The sequence below is a fragment of the Scyliorhinus canicula genome, chromosome 6, assembly GCF_902713615.1.
Source record: "Scyliorhinus canicula chromosome 6, sScyCan1.1, whole genome shotgun sequence".
NCBI lineage: Eukaryota > Metazoa > Chordata > Chondrichthyes > Carcharhiniformes > Scyliorhinidae > Scyliorhinus > Scyliorhinus canicula.
This window is the reverse complement of record NC_052151.1, coordinates 36,932,611-36,954,304: the sequence shown is the minus strand read 5'-3', so window position 1 is coordinate 36,954,304 and position 21,694 is coordinate 36,932,611. Positions and strand designations below refer to the sequence as shown.

Here is a 21,694-nt window from a genome sequence, read left to right as displayed (position 1 = left end):
CCCATGGAAGCAACCTGGACTTCTCACCATTTCTCCAACTCGTGAATCATAGAATTTACAGTGCAGAAAGAAGCTATTCGGCCCTTCAAGTCTGCACCGGCCCTTGGAAAGAGCATCCTACTTAAGCCCACACTTCCACCCTAGCCCCGTAACCCCACCTAACATTTTTTGGACATTAAGGTTAATTTATCATGGCCAATCGAAAATGAAAATGAAAATCGCTTATTGTCACGAGTTGGCTTCAATGAAGTTACTGTGAAAAGCCCCTAGTCGCCACATTCTGTCGCCTGTCCGGGGAGGCTGGTACGGGAATCGAACCGTGCTGCTGGCCTGCTTTAAAAGCCAGCGATTTAGCCTAGTGAGCTAAACCAGCCCCTGCACCTCACCTGCACATTTTGGACTGTGGGAGGAAACCGGATCACCCAGGAGGAAACCCACGCAGACGCGGGGAGAACGTGCAGACTCTGCACTGACAGTGACCCAAGCCGGGAATCGAACCTGGGACCCTGCAGCTGTGATGCAACTGTGCAACCCACTGTGCTACCGTGCCGCCAAAGTGGGAGGGACCCGCACCGTGAACAATTAAATTGCGCCTATAATTTGAGCCTGGTCAATTATTTATCTAAATTGACTGATCTACCCAACACCCAGTAAAAGGAAATTAACATATGCGGCAGTTTAATACATACCAGGGCTAGGAGGAACCGGACAATGATGAAGCTGTAATAATCATTGGTGAATGCAACAGCCACTCCAAACACAAACTGAGCTGTGCTTGTGAACCACAGTATAGATCGGCGTCCCACCCTACGAAGGTTAAAAAAAGAGATTAATAACGACAAATTCAAGTATCTAAAATCTCAATGAAATATGTTACTCTACCTAAAACTGCACAGATAAGTAAAATATTAGCTCACAACGAACATGAGACAAAGGTGTTCCTTAGGACGAGTTCCAAAGATTCAAATTAAGTGCTCAATGCAGTTTGAATCAGAACAATTTCTGCAGTAAACAGAATTGTACAACTGGAAATAACATTTAAAATATTCATACCTGAAAATACAATAGGATTTTAATTTTAAAAAACAGGATTATCTAGTTTTTAGCATGGAGACCTATCGTGACAATTGGTTCTTTTTGCATCAAAGCGATTTGTTCAAGCTAAAACACACAATTAATATTATCAATTTGGATACCTGGCAGGTTTGTTTCGCTAAGTTGTTACTTTCAGCTGTGCTGAACAAGATGCCTTCCTGCTGGGCAAAGAATTGGGAGTTTCACCTTGTGAGACAGCTGTGAGCAGCATTGTTAGTCAGGACGCGGAATCTTAACCATATTTTTTCAAAGTGTCAGTTCCAATGAGAAACCAGGGAAATCCCGTTGGCACCAATGACGGGAAACCTCACCGCATGTTCAGCCTTTTTAACTATTTTGTTTTCACCACGTATATCACGCCGCGCTAACGGTGGCTTGTCTGTGAACATGCCCGTCCTGAGAAAACTGTAATCAGTGGGGCGCTCCTTTTAAACGCTTCCCCTGCAATTCCAAGTCCAATCAGGGTGATGGCTGCCAGAATGACTGCACTACGTTTTACAGAGGGCGCCCTCAGCAAACCTCTCAATATGGTTGAGCAGAAGCAGGAAACCGTCTACCCACAATTGGGGAGACGTCCAGCCAGCAAGGTGACCAGCCACATCTGGGGGACTGTGGCCACGATTGTCAGTACCAGCTCACTCCAAAAGAGGATGTGGCTGCAGTGTCGTAAGAAGATTAATGACCTTCTTCGTGCATCCAGGGTAAGTCTGCCTCCTCATGTTTCATTCAGCACCCCTTAACACTGCCCTCACACCTCCATGGGTAGCACAGTGGTACCCAAGGGCTGGTTTAGCACACTGAGCTAAATCGCTGGCTTTTAAAGCAGACCAAGGCAGGCCAGCAGCACGGTTCAATTCCCATACCAGCCTTCCTGAACAGGCGCCGGAATGTGGCGACTAGGGGCTTTTCACAGTAACTTCATTGAAGCTTACTTGTGACAATAAGCGATTTTTATTTAATTTTTCATTTTCATTGTTGCTTCACAACTCCAGGATCCCAAGTTCGATTCATAGCTTGGTTCACTGTCTGTGTGGAGTCTGCATGTTCTCCCCGTGTCCGTGTGGGTTTCCTCCGGGTGCTCCGGTTTCCTCCCATACGTACTCCTGTCAGGTGAATTTGGACATTCTGAATTCTCCCTCTGCGTACCCGAACAGGCGCCAGAATGTGGCGACTAGGGACTTTTCACAGTAACTTGATTGCAGTGTTATTGTAAGCCTACTTGTGACAATAAAGATTTTTTAAAAAACCTTACTCACACCCACCTCAGGTGTCGCAACACTTATTATACGCTACCTTGCTTCCACTGTATAATGTCCACAGTAACCCCGGTGCCCTGAAATGACTGCAGTTAATCACCTCCCTCTTCATACCAGACTTCATCCCAATCTGATGTGGCAAGACTCCTGCCTACACTCTTCCCAGCTACACTCAATCAGTGGACCAGCCCAACCATGCTTGCAGCCCCTGGACACCATGGATCCGAGCGGCTCCAATGTAGACATCTTGGAGACCATCAATCTCACTGCAGTCATCCTCCCCACATGAGGATCTAAAGGGCTCTTGAGACTGGAAAACACCCTTGTCTGAGTCCCCCACTGCCAATGCAGCCTGGCATCTCATGGGACCCCACCTATGAATCTCACAGTCGTCCCCAGTGCTGACTCTGTGGATTCACCTGCTCCCATCCACTTTCCCGCTGCCCCTTCAGAAGGACAATCACAAAGAGGTGATATTGCCACAAGCCCAGCAAGGAGGACACTGAAAGCGCTGCCTCCATACCAGCCACTAGACCCCTTTAAACCTAGAGGCTTTCAGCCACCAAGGGTTGCTAAAGCCTGTGAGTGATCCCACTCCCTGAGGTGCCAATACTGAACCTCACCCCCACACCCCTGACTCCAGGCTGAACTTATTTGGGTCCTCCCTGTTCTCTCTGCTGCCCCCCTGTGACTGGCACCCTGAAGGGAATGGTGATCTGAGCGCTCACTTTCGACATCCCCTTCGGAGGAGGTGGGGTCGTCAGGTCCTCGCTTTATTCAGCCATTGTAAATCATGGACCAATGAATATTCAGTAAGGGGGTAGACCCATCGGGAAGACTAGCTAATGATTTTATAATGTATCTAAGTGAGGTTCCTGGCTTTCTGTGGCAGGATTCTAATTCCGCCATTGGCGAGGGGCCTGGAAAATCCGAAAACACAATCTCGCCGGCAAGCATCACATTTCCCGATTCTCGCTATATTTTCTGCCCCGCATCACCATTTTTGCTGACGGCAAACACGGGCTGAAAACACCGCCCAAGGATTCAGCTATTAATCTGGTTGTTGATTGTGTGTGGTTTGATGAAAAAAAGAGAGAAATGGAGGTATTTCATATGCAAAATAAGTAATTCTTACATGTTTTTGAATGAGATCCAGAATTTTCAAGTGTCATGGGAATGTCACTTTAAGAAATGTTTGTCTGCTCAAGTGGCTGCAGTGATGTCAGAGTGTGGGTGGAGCTGAGCTCTGGCACTGCTTTTTAGTTCCGCTTTGAGGAAAAGTTTGGGTGTGTCTGTGTTTTTTAGTTTCGTTTTAGTGTTGGGAGCTGCAGCCAGCCAAAGAAGGTGTAATTTTGATCTCTCTGCCATCTAAAGGCTATCTCTAAATCATTTGGTGAATTCAGAGTGATAACTGCTCTCAGTAAAAAATTTAAACCTGATGTGCTTCTGTAAAAAGGGTTTTTGTCTTATGGATGTTAAAAGGAAAGTTTAAGGATTATCTAGAGTGTTGTATTATTTAGGGGTTGTATTTGAATTGATGGTTGCTAAGATGTTCACTGTATGTTTTAAAAAAGTTAACTCAGTTCATAGAATAAACATTGTTTTGCTTAAAAAAAATACTTTTAGATTTCTGCTGCACACCTGCAGAGTGGGCCGTGTACTCCCCATACCACAATCTAGTAAAAGTCATGGGTCAGGTGATCTTCATGATATACTTTGGAGTTCTCTAAACCCTGGCCCATAACACAAGGAAGTTGGTTGATGCTGGGATGGCAGACTAGAATGGTGGACCTAATTTCTCAGCTCACTAACTAGAGTTTGCTAAAACCTGAAGCAAAAGCTCAACTAACAAGAGGCAAAAACATGTACAATGTGTATATTTCAGGAAAGTGCCACTGGCACAGCTGGATTGATTTGGCTTTGTTTTTGCTTTGTAGTGTATAGTCAGAGGATCTGAAACTGTGTCCATTTGAGTCAACCTTCTAAGGTTGAATCAGTTCTTTTTCACCACACGTGAATCCTATATTGCACATTAATTGCATTATTAAATACAATGTAAATCTTTCTTTTTATTATTCATAGCATATTTTATAAACTTGTGTAAATTGTATTGGGCAGCACGGTAGCACAGTGGTTAGCATTGTTGCCTCACAGCTCCAGGGTCTCAGGTTCAATTCCCGGTTTGGGTCACTGTCTGTGTGGAGTCTGCATGCTCTCCCTATGTCTCCGTGGGTTTCCTCCGGGTGCTCTGGTTTCCTCCCACAAATCCCGAAAGACGTGCTGTTAGGTGAATTGGATATTCTGAATTCTCCCTCTGTGTACCCGAACAGGCGCCGGAATTTGGCGACTAGGGACTTTTCACAGTAACTTCATTGCAGTGTTAATGTAAGCCTCTAAACATACATCCCAATTGATTTATCTGAGTCATGTTCTCCTTCAGGTTTCCCTATTAGCTGATCTGCTAAATTGCCCCTGAAGTGTGGAGGTTAGGTTACGGGGATAGGGTGGGGTGGACGATGGAGCAGGCCTGGATGGAGTGCTCTTTCGGAGGGTGAGTGAAGACTCAATGGGCCGAGTGGCCTCCTTCTGCACTGTAGGGATTCTATAGATTTCTTTGCAGTATAGACAATGCACCTAGCAGCAGATTTATAAATGGTACCTTCCTAGCAGCTACTACTGTCAGCTGTTGCCTGCTGTACTCAAATGTCGATTTTCTCTCCAGCTGATTGAAGAGTGGAAATTTAAAGTCAGCAGTAAGAGAAAGAAAATGCATTTGGGGACACAAAAGAAACTTTGTCACTTTGGCCCTCATCTCATTAGAGTCCTGTGTTTCCTGGTATCATTTTGAGGGTCTGCTTTATTTGTCATTGCCCTGTACTTGAGTCATCCCAATATTTTACCCATCAAATTGGTAAATGGCACAAACAAATTTACAAGGTTTTCCTTTCCTTTTGCTATTTTATGACTCTTAAGACCAAAACATCACCTTTGGTTTGCAACTTGATATGCTTCTAGGCTTCTGAGATTGACTACCAGTAGGCTGTACAAGAATAACCAAAGAACAGCAAGTAATTTGAATTTTCCTCCTTCGGGTTTTTGCGAAGGAACTGTGCAAAACTCCACATTGTCACTTAGATTATGTATCTAGTACTGAATCAGATTCAGCATTATCAATCCAGTTTCCAATGAATGTTAAGCTCATTGCACAAATTCTCAGTTACATGGTGTTACGAGAGTAGATGGTAACAATCTGTTGCAATCAGATCTCCAATGTGCGATATAGTTTTTAGGAGTCCTGCGTGGTGAAAGAGAACTGGTTCAATCTGGTTGAAACATCATGTTAACATGGTTTCAGATCAGATCCTCTGTCAATATACATAGCAGATACAAAGTCAACTCAGCCCAACTTTCCTGTTGTCAGTTGAGCATTTACTGGAGGTTTCTATAAAACGTTTTTTGGAATTTCAATCCATACAACATAAGTGCAAAAAAAATAGATTGATTTGCTATTCATCTCACTGCTGTTTTTGGGACCGTTCTGCTTGCATAATAATTTTCTACTGACAATTGTAAACTTGTGTAAATTGTATTGGGCAGCACAGTAGCTAGCACTGTTGCTTAACAACTCCAGGGTTCCAGGTTCGATTCCCGGCTTGTGTCATTCCATGTTCTCCCTGTGTCTGCGTGAGTTTTCTCCGGGTGCTCCGATTTCAATCATAATTCATTGCTGTCAAGTGCTTTGGAATGTTTCTGAGGCATATTAAGGTGCTTATGATTACAAGTTTTTTCTTATTTCTTGTGGGAACTTAGGCCGGGATTCTCCCTTCTGGGGACTAAGTCCCCACGCTGGTGGGAAAACCGGCGCCAACCACTCTGGCATCAACAGCCCCAGAAAGTAAGGAATTCTCCGAACCTTCGGGGGCTGGTAGACGTTGGAGGGGTTGGCGCAAATCCAGCCAATGCTGAAGGGACTGAGCGAGTTCGCGCATGTGCAGAACGGCTGGCATATTTCCACGCATGCGCGGCGGGGGTTCTCTTCTCCGGGCCGGCCCCCGGGCAATATGGAGGAGCCCTACAGGGGCCCGGCGCGGAGGAAAGAAGTCCCCCCACGGAACAAGACTCTCCACAGATCAATGAGCTCCGATCGCGGGCCAGGCTACCGTGCCCCCCCCCTTCCCCCCGGTCGGATCCCCCCGAGGACCGCCCCCGCATACTGACCTGCCAGGTCCTGCTGGCGGGACTGGCCAAAAATGGACCGCCACTCATCCCATCGGGGCCCAGAGAATCGCAGTGGGGGATGTCAACGGCCCCCAACTGGCGTGGCGGGAATCCCGCCGCCGCCCGGAAAACGGCGTCGGAGAATAGGGCAGCAGGTGTCTGGGTGGTATTCGCACCTCGTCCCAGGGATTCTCCGACCCGGCGGGGGGTCGGAGAATCCCGGCCTTAGTATCTGAATAGAGCTGCATTTGACCTGGGATACTTTCACAATGAATAGAAGGATATTTAATTGAATTTTCACAATAGAATCCTAATTTATTTTGAGCTAAATGTTCAGAAGTTTTAAATGGTCAATTTTCCAAAAGCAGCACTGTTGCGGAGAATCGACATGTTGTGTTGAACTGTGGAACTCTGCCTATGATTCCTCACAAAATTAGTTCCTTGTGGCGGGAAAACAATTAACAAAAATCATATTGTTTTATAACAGACAGAAAGCAAAATTAGGGGCTAAGTGTCCTTGCTCACTCTCGTGTACATCCCTAATAGTCAATTAGAGAAGAGCATTGGGAGAAGCCCAAGAGCAAGTTTCCAGTCCACTAACTCAGATGGGGAAAGGGAGTGATCCTCCTTGAAATAAATCGCAAATTAAAAACGGCAAAAGTTAACAGAATTAGCAACAATAGAAAGAATTACCTGTCAGCAATATCTCCAAACACCACAGCCCCCAGTAGGACTCCAAACATAAAGATGGGCTGAGTGAGTTTTGCTAGCCATTCCCTGTCACAGACCAGGTCCCACTCAGTCACAATGCTGTTTTCAATGTGGCTTTGATCATAGTTAAAACCATCAGTGCAGGAATAACGTGTCCTGTTGCCTTTAAAGTAATTCACCAGCTCAAAGCTCCCGTTTCTTTTGAAGCGACTACACTGCTCGGCTTCCCAGATCTCTCCATTTTCCATTTGAGCGATAATACTGCGTGATTCCGGAGTCCACAAGTTCCACAGATCTCCAGGGCCAGCTGTTGTGTTTGAAACAAGGATTGTGGTCACATTTCCAGGTAACTTGCACACAAACTGTGGTGTTACAGCAAGAAACACCGAGGCCAAATAGTGGATTCCACATGCTATAGTTTGGAAATTAGCCACAAAATATACAGAAGCTTGGAATCTAGAAAATACAAAGACATTCTGATTAGCAACCAATAAAAGCAGAGTTGCACAGCATAATGTTCTTAGCAAAATTCATTACTTCTTAAAATAAACAACTTGTTCTCATAAGATCAAAAGCTAGGAGTGAAAAGAAATTAAAAGCAAGTTTATTTTAATTTACCATCTGACAATCTTAAAATACATGTTCAACATTCAGATTATTTTTTATGAATATGATTTTCTCTATTTAAACTGGACATCAGAAATGATTATTTTATGAGGAAGTTGCCTTTAGTCTTCAAATGCTGCTGTGTCTACTGATAAGTATTATTAAGTAATGTTAATTAAGTAATATTAAGTATTTTTAAGCAAAACCTTTACTTTTTTTCCCCCGATGAAAACAAAACCAACAAAAGCCAATAAGTACAAGTGTAAAACATTTACCTTCCAAAGTGGCCAAGTTTGTCAAATAGCTTTTCCAGGGTCTGTGGTGCCATGGAGATCAGTGGTACTTGTTGCCCTGCCTTTTCAGAAAGAGTGAAAGTTTAAGAGGACTGAAGGTAATTGGAGATTTGGCATGAGGACAAAGTAGAAGATAAATGGGGTATGGAGCAGCTTGAACTCCTCCCACAACCCAGTGAAAAAAAACGCACACAAATTGCATAAACCATACAGTTACTTTCTTTCACATTTTAAAGCATAAAAATGGTTAAAATATTAACGCTACCATCTGTGTACTGTCCCTAACAAACATCTTACTCCTGCTTAAAGACACATCCATTCTCTCACCCGCGCCCCACCGTCACCCGCCCACCCTCCAACAGACCCTGTTTTTCCCCAACCCAGATCAAAAATTGTTAAAACGTTTAATTCAGCCACAGCTTTGGAATACTGAAATTACAGGTTTTTCTTTCATTTTCCAGAGCCTACTGAAATCTACAACAATTTCATTTGAAATATTTCACATCGAGCAGTTTTTGTTTCCCCCATCAGGTTTACTTACCCTACATTTTATCACCGGTACTTGAGGGTCCCGTCACATTTTGAACTTATGAACCTGATCTGAAAGCTGCATGACACAGTCATTGGAAAAAGTGTTACTTAACTTTTCATTGTTTTAGCACAGTACTGTAGGGGGATGACAGCTCTGTTCCAACAGCAGCTTCTTGTTATATTTTAAAGCTATTTATTATTCAATTGTGTGTTTGGTAACTTTGTAGAGGCTGCTGTGTGGTAACTTGTGTCCCCCAACGTTTCATAAACCAATGATTACAATTTATAAAACATTTTATTTAAAAAAAATCTTTATTTGACTTTTGAATTGACTCACAAATGACATTTAGGCCTCTGTAAATATTTGCAACAGGAGTCTAAAAGGGCACCATGTGATCTGTACTTTTTACCCAAATAGAAGCAAAAATCATTTTGCTTCACACTGGAGAATACACACAATTGTGCAATCTTCTGTTATCTTGTGGCACATGATAAAATAAAACATAAAAATGCAGCCTCCCTTTCCTGAACTTTTACAGACCTAACTGAAACGGATTAGAAACTGCTGCCTTTCTCAAGGGCAATTAGAGATGGGCAATAAATGCTGGCCTTGCCAGCAATGCTCACATCTAAGAACAAATGAATAAAAGTCCCTGGTTTGAATTTCTGCAATTGTTTCATTTTTCTTTCAGGCTGCCTAATCTTTGGAATACTTGCACTTTTAAATACTTCCTCCATTTAAATTGTGAAAAGAAAATATACTTCTCTTCAGGAGAAATCACACAGAAAAATCTGCTGAGATTCAAGTTCACTAGCAAGACATTCTGTAGACATAAAGAGCAAATATATCACCAAGAGGCTCCCAAGATAAAGGATCAACACTTTACCTTGGTATAGATACCATATTCTACAGTTGTTTCAGACCTCTTACAAATCTAACTCATCACCTAGTCCTCTATCCAGTCATGGATCCATTGTACAAGTCAATGGAGCAGTCCTCTCCAAACTGTGACACTCATCATGTGCATTTCCTTTCTCAAAGGTAAAATATTTTTAAAGCTATATAGGAAAGTGTTCCATTTTGTGAAATGGATCACTTTTACATTTCTAAATCAGCTATAAACTTCAGGGTCACCTGTATAACAGGCTGACTCCAGATAGTTTCTAATTATTGTTCAGTTAATTGCCATTAATGTAGAGAATAAGTTCTTTTTGACATGAAAAGTGATTTGCTCTTCAATAGTTAAGGCATAAAATTTAGTCATCATGGTTTCCTCTCACGTGTGTATTTTGAATATTTTAACCTACTGAAGTCACATTTGCACTTTCTGGAAAATAATGCTATACTAACAGAAACAAGCCTAAGGTTTCTAGCTCCTGAAAAGTAGCCGGTGATGAGGGGCTGCTTACCCTAATCACACCAAAACTATTATTGAGCAACCTAGGTGAGGAGCCAAGGTGCAGATACAACAAAGATTAAATGAATAGGAGAAAAGAGGAGGTAAATCAAGAATTGATAATTAATAAAAATATGAATGAAATATACTGTACAATGATGAAGCTTGACAGGCACATCATTGTAAATGAAATACATTAAATGCTGATTGAGTATGCATATTTCATACTTGCATTAATCTTCATATTTTTCTAAAAAATTTAAAAATTGTGCAAAAATGTCTAGGTAGGGACAAATGGGTGAAAAATTCAGATAATACGTACAAGTTGAAGGTAAGAAAATGTTTTAATCTGTTGGTAACTTTTGTTTGCCCTATCTCTTTTGTTTTATTCAAGCAGTTATGGAGTTTTGTTCTTTCTTGCACCAGGCCTATTTGAAGAACATTGTTAAACACCAGCCTATTTCATCATATTCCATCCTTTTCTGATTTTCACAGTTAAGAATCTGGCATCAAAAGGATATATGTTGGATAATAAACAATTTGCTTCCAGAACTTACAACAATGTTTCCTGTTTGAGCAGCAGTGTCAAGAAACTGCCATTTTGAACTGCACTGTGTTCTGCTGTGTTATACCACTGTTGTGGGCCTATTTTCTGCTAAGCACGGCTTACTGCATTTCCCACCAATGGAAAGTGAAGTAATCCATTAAAAAAAGTTATTGAAAGAATCCACTTTAATTAACTTAACTAGAAATTACTTGGTTGACTTCAAGAGTTAAGGTCTGGCAATAGCAACATTAGAACACTGCAGAAAATGGTTGAGAAGCAATGGGAAAGCTGCATTTCACAAAGGCAGAAGTAGAAATGTCGACAAATGAGGCCATGCCAAAAGGGGTCTCCATATTTGCCACATCTATGCACCCAGAGACATGCAGGCAAGCATGTGAAGAATTATGAAGTGGTGAATGCTATTGCTAGGAATAAAAAAAACACTTTGATGTTTCTAGAGTTAATGATGTTACAATAGAACACAAAATAGAAAGGGAAGACATCTGCAATTCAGGAAGATCTTAGCACCGACAGGGAGCTCAAGAAGAGGGGTTTGATAGCTTCTTCCTGGAAACTCAGGAGTTTATGATACCAACAGCTAGTTCATTAATTATGGTTAATGTTGCTAAAATAATTACTATTACATTGAAACTGTATGCTGAAACAGTTTCTTAAAATATAATGGTGAAAACATAGTGGATCAACATTTCCAGTGTGAGATAATTCTACTTCTAGATGTACCAGGAGCATTGTGACTTGCCTGCATCAGAACTCACAGAAAGAGCTACCACAACTCCAAACCCTATAGCATTCAATACTAGCAGCAACCCAGAGAGGCTATACCATTACAATAGCCATATTATCACCAGCTACATGACATAAGCACCCATGGTTCATTGTGGATATTGAACTGCACCAGGAGAAGCATCCTATTGGATCATGTGATGACATATAGATACCATACAGTATCAGTCTCTATGTAGTGCAATTATCTATTGGACAAAACTGCTTGGCAGCTTACTTTGTTAAAAGTAGGCAAAACAGACCTACAAACATGCAGTGGAGCAAATCATGCGGAACTGCACACTGACATGCATATTGCCCTTTTGCTGACGGAAATTTAATTTATTATGGAACATAATATAAATGACCTTGTTCACAGTTTGCAATCTGAGTTCACTTGGCTGGTTTAACAGCCTTAGTGAGGGATTGCAGACTACACTGATGCATGCTTTGATAACACCAGAGCTACAATGCAAATTGCTCTGATTGTGGCTGTTGCTGATACAGGGAAAAGCTCCGAAAAAATCTGTGCAACAGGTAACAAGACTTTGGGCTATACTTGCATTCTGCAGTCTCGATGGGATCTTTCAGAACTTAGGGATATTAATCACATTGATCTTTAACCGTTGTCAAGTTAGAAAAATGGGTGGCTCCCAAAATCTGCAGAACACATTTAAGACGAGAATCTTCTTGTTATTGTCTGTGGCTGAGACTACATTGAATGACCTCTGTGCAAAAGTTCCAATAGCGTGAACTATAGGCACTAAACAACTAAAAGTATCAAAACTATTACTCAGTGGCATTGTAGCCTCCACCACTCTAACGTATGATTCTTCCAAACTGATCTAGATAACAGTCCTTTCTCTGCTGGTAGTGCTTCAAATAGAGACACACAAAGATCACAGACACCAATTCATCCACATATTAAAGAGCAGTTCTAAGACATACAAAGTGTCACATTAGAATCTGCAAACAAAATGGGCCTGATTTTCACTCTGTGTAAATGCTTTTGACTGAGTTAAAATCAGGCCTAATATTGTTTAAAACACTTAATCATTAGTTTATGATATGTTACTCATGAACTGGACCCTTTGATACTGATACAATTGTATCTTTTTAAACTTTAAGTCTATTAGTGTGAAAAAGGTAGATATATTGTAATTTTAAGCATAACATTTTTTCATAGTATATCAGTTTTATTGCATTCAGATGGGTGACTTGACTGTGACCATGGAAAAGGGAGAGAGTGCTTTAAGCGAACAATGAACTATTAAAGTTTGAACTAGTCTCTCACCATGGTATCTCCCTGTCTCAGGATGTCGAGGTCCTCTTCGTCCACTGCCGAAATACAGCCATTCTTCTTGTATATCGAGATATATGCCCTTCTAGATTACAATGTTAGGCAAAATCCACATGGCATACTTTGTGTGGTGAATAATGTACAGTACCTCAAAACCAAAAGATCAGAATTTATTTCTGTAATAGCTTCTTTACATTTGCATGACTAATTATATTTGTACTCAGTTCTACTTTCTGGCAATTGAGAAGTGTTGGAAGATGTGTACAAAGATTGTAACTTTGGCCCCTCCAAAAACTATTAAAATGAACTAGGTGCAAAATGCATGTGCATTGTGTTGACACTATTTCACAGAACTGAAGGATTATGTTTGGTTAAAAAAGCACTTGCAGTTAACACATCACCGGATTGGTTGACTGCACCAATATCGGTGTGTGAAATCCAACAATTGTATTAAAACTTTGGTGTATGACCAACTGTTCCAATGCCAGCTTACCATATCACAAAGGGCTGCAGTTGACAGTGCAATGTCACTGTAGTTTCCTCTACCTAACATGTTGTATCTTTATATTGTCACCACCTGAGCACTCATGGCTCACTGCAGATACGGACGTGCGCCAGAAAGGACATGTAAAGCATCCTATTGGTTTACAGGAGACGTAAAAATGCCATACTGCAAGGCAAACTGTTTAAAGCAATTGCCTAGTGGACTATGGGGGTGGCACGTGGTGCAGTGATTAGCACTGGGACTACGGCACTGAGGACCCAGGTTCGAATCCCGGCCCTGGGTCACTGTCCGTGTGAAGTTTGCACATTCTCCCTGTGCCTGCGTGGGTTTCACCCCCACAACCCAAAGATGTGCAGGTTAGGTGGATTGGCCATACTAAATTACTCCATAATTGGAGAAAAAAAGTAATTGGGTATTCTAAATGTTTTTTTTAAAACTTCCATTATTATATAAATGTGTAATCACCATTCAGCAATTGGCTGAGCAATGGAGTTATTAAAAAACGAATCAAGATCTTGTTTCAGCTCCTAACTGATGTGGTTCAATGTTGTCCTGATTAAGCCTCAATCTTTGAACACAATGCTTCTCCAATAAGCAGAAGTGTGTCATGGTCTGATGATGTACCCATCGAACTGGAAATTTCCGGATTAACGTTTCTTCTTTCTCATCTCAGTCTCAGACCTTCCGTATTCAGTTCTAGCAAAACAACTAAAAAATCTTAGCCGTCAAGAGTTTTATATCTGATCAAAATTTTTGCAGATCTAGGATAATTTGTCTTTAAATATGGAGGCCTTGTTATTCAATGGAAATGTATCAATAATTAGTTCAATTGCTTTAATTCAGCAGCAGTAAACATTAAATGACATCTCAAACCGTTGTCAGAAAATGTTAGTAATATTATCATTGCGGCCAAAACTAGCACTTTCACATGGCAGTACCATTCCTATGTGTTAACTTTTTAATACCCTCTCCTTGCAGTTATGGTAGGGTTAATTTTGTGCCTATTTGTGTGAAGTGCCATTTTGTTTAAAAAGAGACCTCAAATTCAAGACTCTTTGAATAAATCGAAAGCGCAATGAATGAGACAAAAGAGCGTTTCTAAGTGCACAACTACCTCTTTTTAGAACATTCAGAAAATATGTGGGGACATTCAAGTAGAATCTTTTCCACAGTTCAGGGAGGATTTTGACTTGGATAGATTTGATTTCTGTAGAATACTGCAAATCAAACTCATCTATTATCAAAATACAGTATAAATCCAGTCACAACAACTGAGCTTGACCTCTTTATTAAAAATTGCAATACAGCAAAACTACTTTCCATATGCATATTCTACTGTGAGGCAATGTATTTGAAAATAAGGAGCTTCTTAAATCCACCAGGCAGAAGGTCTTGGTACCACCCAATAGACAATGAAGTCTCCTGGTCCTTAGTCCTGAAGAAGGTAAACAAACTTTCCACCTGTAATCAGATGAAAGAGAACCATTTCAAAATTCTTTACCGAAACCATTCTCCTCCTCTGCTTTCTGGCTGAATAAAATCTTGAGCATAATGGGAATTGCATGCGTGCAAAGTTGAAATTAGGCCAATCATGTTCTACGCTCAGCTAAACTATTTACAGCTGCAACTGAATTGCTGTAAATCTACAGATGAAATTGTTGCCGAGTTTGACTTACTCATTATATAAGACTATACTTAAATGTCATATAACTTGTTTCTAGAAATATGATTTTTTTGGCTGTCAAAAACATCCAGTGAAGTGGTCTTCCTCAGTCTCAAACATATCTGGCTGAAGTTCACAATAGACTTGCAACTCATGAAAAACCTTTTTTTCTAATCAATGTGATCATTTTTCATATGTCTGCTCAAATATTTTTGAAGAAAGCACAATGGTCACAGATAACCAATATTGTGCCACACATCACATTTCCTTTCAGGCAGCTACAGGAGTGCACTGATAAAAGACCAGGACCAGGTTCGATGAGTACCCCCTCGTTGCACTTATTTAAGGCTGATTTAGGCAGATTATTGATAAAATAACACATTTAAAGGTTATGTAAGGCAGATGACAAAAGTGGATTTGAGACCCCAACCAGATCAGCCATGACCTTATTGAATGGCAGAGTTAGTTCAAAGGGCTGAACAGCTTACTCCTGCTCCTAAGGCCTATGTTTCTTCCAGCAACCTATCTGCTTGAACACAAAGTTCAAAATAAGCCTTAAGGTATTTAATACTAAAATATTCCATGACACCATTATGAAGAGCAAGGAAACTCTCTGGTGTCCAGGCCAGTATTCATTCCAATCAATATCACTAAACCAGATAATCTGGTCATTATCATATTGCTGTTTGTGGGAGCTCACTGTGCACAATTTAGCTTCTGAATTTCCTACATTACAATAGTGATTACACTAAGTAGTACCTCTTGGCAGTAAAACACTTTGGGATGTTGAGAGGTTATGAAAAGAACCATCCAAGTGCAATTATTTCGCCTTTTAATTTGCATTGTTGTTTAGTATATACAATATACTAAATGTAGTTAAATACACACAGCTCTGTGCTTAATTACTGCTAAAAAATGAAGTACTACATTCTTTGGTGTTTCATAAGTTGGTATCAGATGTGGAATCAAGTTTGGTGTATGAATTGCTTGAAGTCATTCACTATATATTCAAAATAAACTGGTGTTATTGAATTACCAGTTCTGGTTGCCTCATTATAGGAATGGTGGAGATGCCGGTTATAGGAAGGATGTGGATGTTTTAGAGAGGGTACAGAGAAGATTCACCAGGATGCTGCCTGGACTGGAGGGCATGTCTTATGAAGAAAGATTGAGGGAGCTAGGGCTTTTCTGGAGCGAAGAAGGAAGAGAGGTATATTATCTTATTCCGTTTTCTAAAAAACTGTACTCAGTTTTAACTTTCACAGTTGAACTATCCTCTGAGCAAAAGATTTTTCTCTAACCTTCCTTTAATTCTTTATTATCTTCGGGAAGCATGTTGGCGCAGTGGTTAGCACCGTTGCCTCACGGCATTGAGATCCCAGGTTCAATCCAGGCTCTGGGTCAGTGTGTGTGTGCAGTTTGCATATTCTCCCCGTGTTTGCGTGGGTTTCACCCCACAGCCCAAAAAGATGTTGCAGGGTAGGTGGATTGGCCACGCTAAATTGCCCCTTAATTGGAAAAAATGAATTGGGTACTCTAAATTTATTAAAATAATTTTTTTAAATTATCTTCAATTTGTACCCTCTTGGTATCTCACCCACCAGTGGAAAGATTTTTTTGTTACTTGCCATAATCTTGGAAGCCTCTACCACATCACTTCTGAACATTGAGAAAAAGGCCTCAACTTTCAAGGAGCTGGTTTAGCACACTGGACTAAATCGCTGGCTTTGAAAGCAGACCAAGGCAGGCCAGCAGCGCGGTTCAATTCCCGTACCAGCCTCCCCGAATGGGGCGACTAGGGGCTTTTCATAGTAACTTCATTTGAAGCCTACTTGTGACAATAAGTGATTTTCTTTTCATATACAATCATAACTGTCACCATTTATTTCTGGTAATATCCTAGTCAATCAATACTACATACTTTGTATTGGTTTTATATCCTTCCTAACAGTGTGCAAAACCATTGCATAAGGTTCTGTGCATGTTTATCATTACCTCCTTGGTTTTATATAAAGGTTGCAATATTTTCTTTGGTGTTAACTTGTCCATACCTCCGACTTTGCCCTGCCCTGTTTCCTTGAGTAGGGATCATTGAAAAATGAATGGTGGGCTTCTGCTATCAAGGAGTCTGCTAGTAGTGAGCTGCAAAAACAAAGCTTTGCTTTGCAAAGGTAGGGTGGCACAGTGCTTAGCATTGCTGCCTCACAGCACCAGGAACCCGGGTTCAATTCCAGCCTTGGGTGACTGTGAAATTTGCATTTTCTCACAGTGTCTGTGTGGGTTTCCTCCGGTTTTCTCTCACAATCCAAAGATTTAAAGGTTAGATGAATTGGCCATCCTAAATTGCCCCTTAGTGTGCAAAGGTTTCGGTGGGGTTACGGGGCTAGGGCGGAGGACTGGGCCTAGGTAGGGTGCTCTTTTGGAGCCTCGATGGGTAGTATGGTCTTCTTCCACACTAGGGATTCTATTCTATTCTAGTGGGGCTGGTGATGCAACATTGGAAAAGGCAGCCAGGTTTTTAAAGCATCGAGAGAAACAAGAAAATCAATGAAACTGAAGCCTTTTAGGCCTACACAGGTAAGCAACTGAGCAGGTATTAAGGCCCCCAGCAATATGAAAGTGGTGCTGATCCTTCATCTTAGGCAGTCTCTTAAGGTCAAAATGAAGAAAATGCTTATGTGGGTGGAGAGAAAAAAAGAGTCCAAAACTAGGGACAGTAGGGGTAAAAAGTCGGTATTAAATCAAATGAGGAAATCAGGACTGTTTCTCCACTCTGTAAAGATTCTCTCGTTTAATCCTTGCCTGTTCCCATTTCCTCCTTTTAATTTCCGTTAACCTGCTTGCTACTGCAATTTTTTTGACCCTGGATGGTTAATGCCTTTAAGACCATGATGTGGAGATGCCGGCGTTGGACTGGGGTGAGCCTTCTTACTGTGCCTTTAAGACCAAGCAGCTTACCTTAATAAGAAAAAGGAAACGTAAGCAGGATGTGGTGTTTGGTCTGTCACCTCTTAATGGACCCAGGTGGTGGCCAACAAGCTATTTGGAGCTGACCATTCTAGAATGTTCTACAGAGCTGGGAAGGTTTGATCTCGTTGCCGTTTTTAATGTCCAGCAGATCAATATTTCAGCTGGGGCTCTCTCCAGGTAAACGGATCGAGTCACCTTTTCCTCTCTATCCAGCCTGAGTGTTTAATACCTGAAGAGAGAGCTAGAGGGAACTCTTTGGGTTTCTCTCCCTGAAAGGTTGACAGACCTCTGTAAAATCTCCTGGAAGCTGCTTCGCTGATACTCTATTTTTCCTCAGTAAAGCTCGGAAACCAGTTAAGTTTAACCACAGGCTGAAGCAAGGGAGAAGGTGAGACCGAGAGTTTTAAGAATCAAACTGATCTGAGGCTGCTCTTTTGAGTGAAGTCCCAGGGTAATAAAAGTTAAAGTGACTCCCCCAAAGGAAACACAACAGGGTTTCAACTCCCTACTGCCTGGAAGTTCTGACTGAATGCTGCTGCCAGAAAATCCTCGTTAGCAATCCAACTGGTGATTTCAATCACTCCGTGTCCTGGGAGGACAGACTGTCGCAACAACCTCAAGATCAGAAACAAGGACAGTTATCCTTTTTCACCTTGATCCCTATTGCTTTAACTCTATCTCTATCCCTCCCTCTGTGTGTCTATCTTGTGTGTTTTGCTAGTGGGTGGGATGGTCAAGGGGGAGCAGGACATTACCTGGCCGTTATTCTGTTATAATTATTGCATGTTTCAACTCTATTTCTGTTATAAATAAACAGTTGAAATCTTGTGCCTACAAGTCATTGGAGCAGCCAAGGGCCAAAGATCTCAGAAATGTTATACAAATTATTGGTTAATTCACTTGTTACAGAACCACAGAATATTGCAGAGGAGGCCCTTCACCCATCGAGCCTGCACCGTGCATGAAAAACACCTGAGTGGCCTACCTAATCCCACTCCACACAGACAGTGACCCAAGCCGGAAATCAAACTTGGGACCCCGGCGTTGTGAAGCAACAGTGCTAACCACTGTGCTACCATGCTGTCCTTTCTTTGAGGAAGTGACAAAGTTAATTGATGAGGGAAGGGCTGTAGATGTTGTATACATGGACTTTAGTAAGGCGTTTGATAAGGTTTCCCATGGCAGGTTGATGGAAAAAGTGAAGTCGTATGGGGTTCAGGGTATACTAGCTAGATGGATAAAGAACTGGCTGGGCAACAGGAGACAGAGAGTAGTGGTGGAAGGGAGTGTCTCAAAATGGAGAAGGGTGACTAGTGGTGTTCCACGGGGATCCGTGCTCGGCCCACTGTTGTTTGTGATCTACATAAATGACCTGGAGGAAGGTATAGGTGGTCTGATTACGAAGTTTGCAGATGATACTAAGATTGGTGGAGTTGCAGATAGCGAGGAGGACTGTCAGAGAATACAACAAAATATAGATAGATTGGAGAGTTGGGCAGAGAAATGGCAGATGGAGTTCAATCCAGGCAAATGCAAGGTGATGCATTTTGGAAGATCAAATTCAAGAGGGGACTATATGGTCAATGGAAGGGTCTTGGGGAAAATTGATGTACAGAGAGATCTGGGTGTTCAGGTCCATTGTACCCTGAAGGTGGCAACGCAGGTCGATAGAGTGATCAAGAAGGCATACAGCATGCTTGCCTTCATCGGAAGGGGTATGGAGTACAAGAGTTGCCAGGTCATGTTACAGTTGTATAGGACTTTGGTTCGGCCACATTTGGAATACTGCGTGCAGTTCTGGTCGCCACATTACCAGAAGGATGTGGATGCTTTGGAGAGGGTGCAGAGGAGGTTCACCAGGATGTTGCCTGGTATGGAGGGTGCTAGCTATGAAGAAAGGTTGAGTAGATTAGGATTGTTTTCGTTGGAAAGACGGAGGTTATGGGGGGGACCTGATTGAGGTCTACAAAATTATGAGAGGTATGGACAGGGTGGATAGCAACAAGCTTTTCCCAAGAATGGGGGTGTCAGTTACAATGGGTCACGATTTCAAGGTGAGAGGGGGAAAGTTTAAGGGAGATGTGCGTGGAAAGATTTTTTACGCAGAGGGTGGTGGGTGCCTGGAACACTTTACCAGCGGAGGTGGTAGAGGCGGGCACGATAGCATCACTTAAGATGCATCTGGACAGGTATATGAACGGGCGGGAACAGAGGGAAGTAAACCTTGGAAAATAGGAGACAGGTTTAGATAAAGGATCTGGATCGGCGCAGGCTGGGAGGGCCGAAGGGCCTGTTCCTGTGCTGTAATTTTCTTTGTTCTTTGTCCCATCAAGTCTGCACTGACCTTCTGAAAGAGCAATCCGCCTAGGCCCACTGCCCTATCTCCATCCCATAACCCTACACATTGATCATAGCCAAACCTGAACATCTTTGGACTGTAGGAGGAAACTGCAGCACCTTAACCATGCAGACACAGGGAGAACATGCAAACTCCACAAAGACAAGAACTGCCAAGGCCAGAAGAATTGAACCCAGGTCCATGCTGCTGTGAGGCAACAGTACGAACCATTATGCTACCAGTTGAATATTGCTGAAAAGAAACATATGTTGTTAAGGCTTCTGTCTTGCACTGATCAGTACAAATGCAAAGATATGAAATTTCAAACTATCATGGTATAAATTGTTGTGCTTGTTTAAAATTAGACAGCTTAGCATGGTCTTGATGAGTGCAAGATAAAAAGCTTTTGCAACTTGCCTCTCCATTCAACAATACCTTAAATCCAGTAACCCAGCTTTTTTTGCCACTCGAAAGTTTCTCCTTATTTAACCTTCTATTAAATCCCCCCTGAACTTGCTGTGAACCAACTCATATTTATATAAGCACCTTTAACATGACAAAGTGTCCCAAGGAACTTCACAAGAGCATTATAAAACTAAATGTAGTCGATATTTGATCTAGCTTTTGATCATCTAACCAGAGTTTGAAGAAGTGTCTTAAAGAATGACAGTGAGGTAGAGGTTTGGTCCCTTGTTCCGCGCTGTAACTAATCACAGTTTGTCGATATACCACTTGTCAATGTTCTCTGTTGATTATTCTTTTTATCTACTATGTATGTCCCTCGGCCGCAGAAAAATACTTTTCACTGTACTTCGGTACATGTGACAATAAATCAAATCAATCAATCAGAAACAGGGAGGTGTGGATAGGGTATTTAACTGTGAAGAATGAATCCAGCTTCCCTAGTCGATGTAACTGAATTCCAGAATCTCTGGTACCATCTCAGTAAATAATCTCTGCAATCTAAGCCTTTGGCATCCTGCCTAAAAGGTGTGCCCAGAATTAAGCACAGTAGTCCAGGTGGGGATAAACCGTGTGGTATACAGCATAATACCCTTGCTTATACACTCAATTCTTGTTTCAAGTCAAATAGCCTATATGCTTTTTTAGTCATCATGGTACAAGAGGCCATTTAGCCCATCAGGTCTATGGATACTCTCCAAACAATCAACCAGGTACCATTCCTCCGCTCTTTCTCCATAGCCCTAAAGGTTATTTCATATCAGATTCCTTTTTCATATTATTGATGGGAGTTTGTTTGTTAGGCTGAGAGTTCCAGGTCATTGCCATTGGTGTGTAAAGCAGCAAAAAAAACTCCTGAACTAGCTCTTCTATCTTGAAAGATTTGTGCACATACACCTTAGCTTAGAATCATAAAATCCCCAGTGTAGGAGGCCATTCAGAACATCAAGTCTACACTGACCCTCTGAAAGAGCACCCTACTTAGGCCCACTCCCTGCTCTACCCCCGTAACCCCGGAC

The 21,694-nt window shown here is 41.8% G+C and overlaps 1 protein-coding gene across 4 annotated transcripts in view; it reads right to left on the bottom strand.

Moving 5' to 3' along the window:
• The window catches only part of slc22a16 (solute carrier family 22 member 16), a 157,210-nt gene that overhangs the window by 73,525 nt on the left and 61,991 nt on the right, over window positions 1–21,694 (bottom strand). For 2 of the 4 annotated variants that reach the window (XM_038799160.1, XM_038799161.1), the window contains 4 exons: window positions 8,721–8,786; window positions 8,162–8,241; window positions 7,263–7,736; window positions 690–807 (listed from right to left, as the gene is read on the bottom strand). In XM_038799160.1, coding sequence (XP_038655088.1) covers window positions 690–807; window positions 7,263–7,736; window positions 8,162–8,214 — 645 coding nt within the window. In that variant the 5' untranslated portion in view covers window positions 8,215–8,241; window positions 8,721–8,786. Of the gene's footprint in view, window positions 1–689; window positions 808–7,262; window positions 7,737–8,161; window positions 8,242–8,720; window positions 8,787–12,731; window positions 13,548–21,694 lie in introns of those variants that run through there. The other 2 variants (XM_038799159.1, XM_038799158.1) reach the window with 2 other exon arrangements.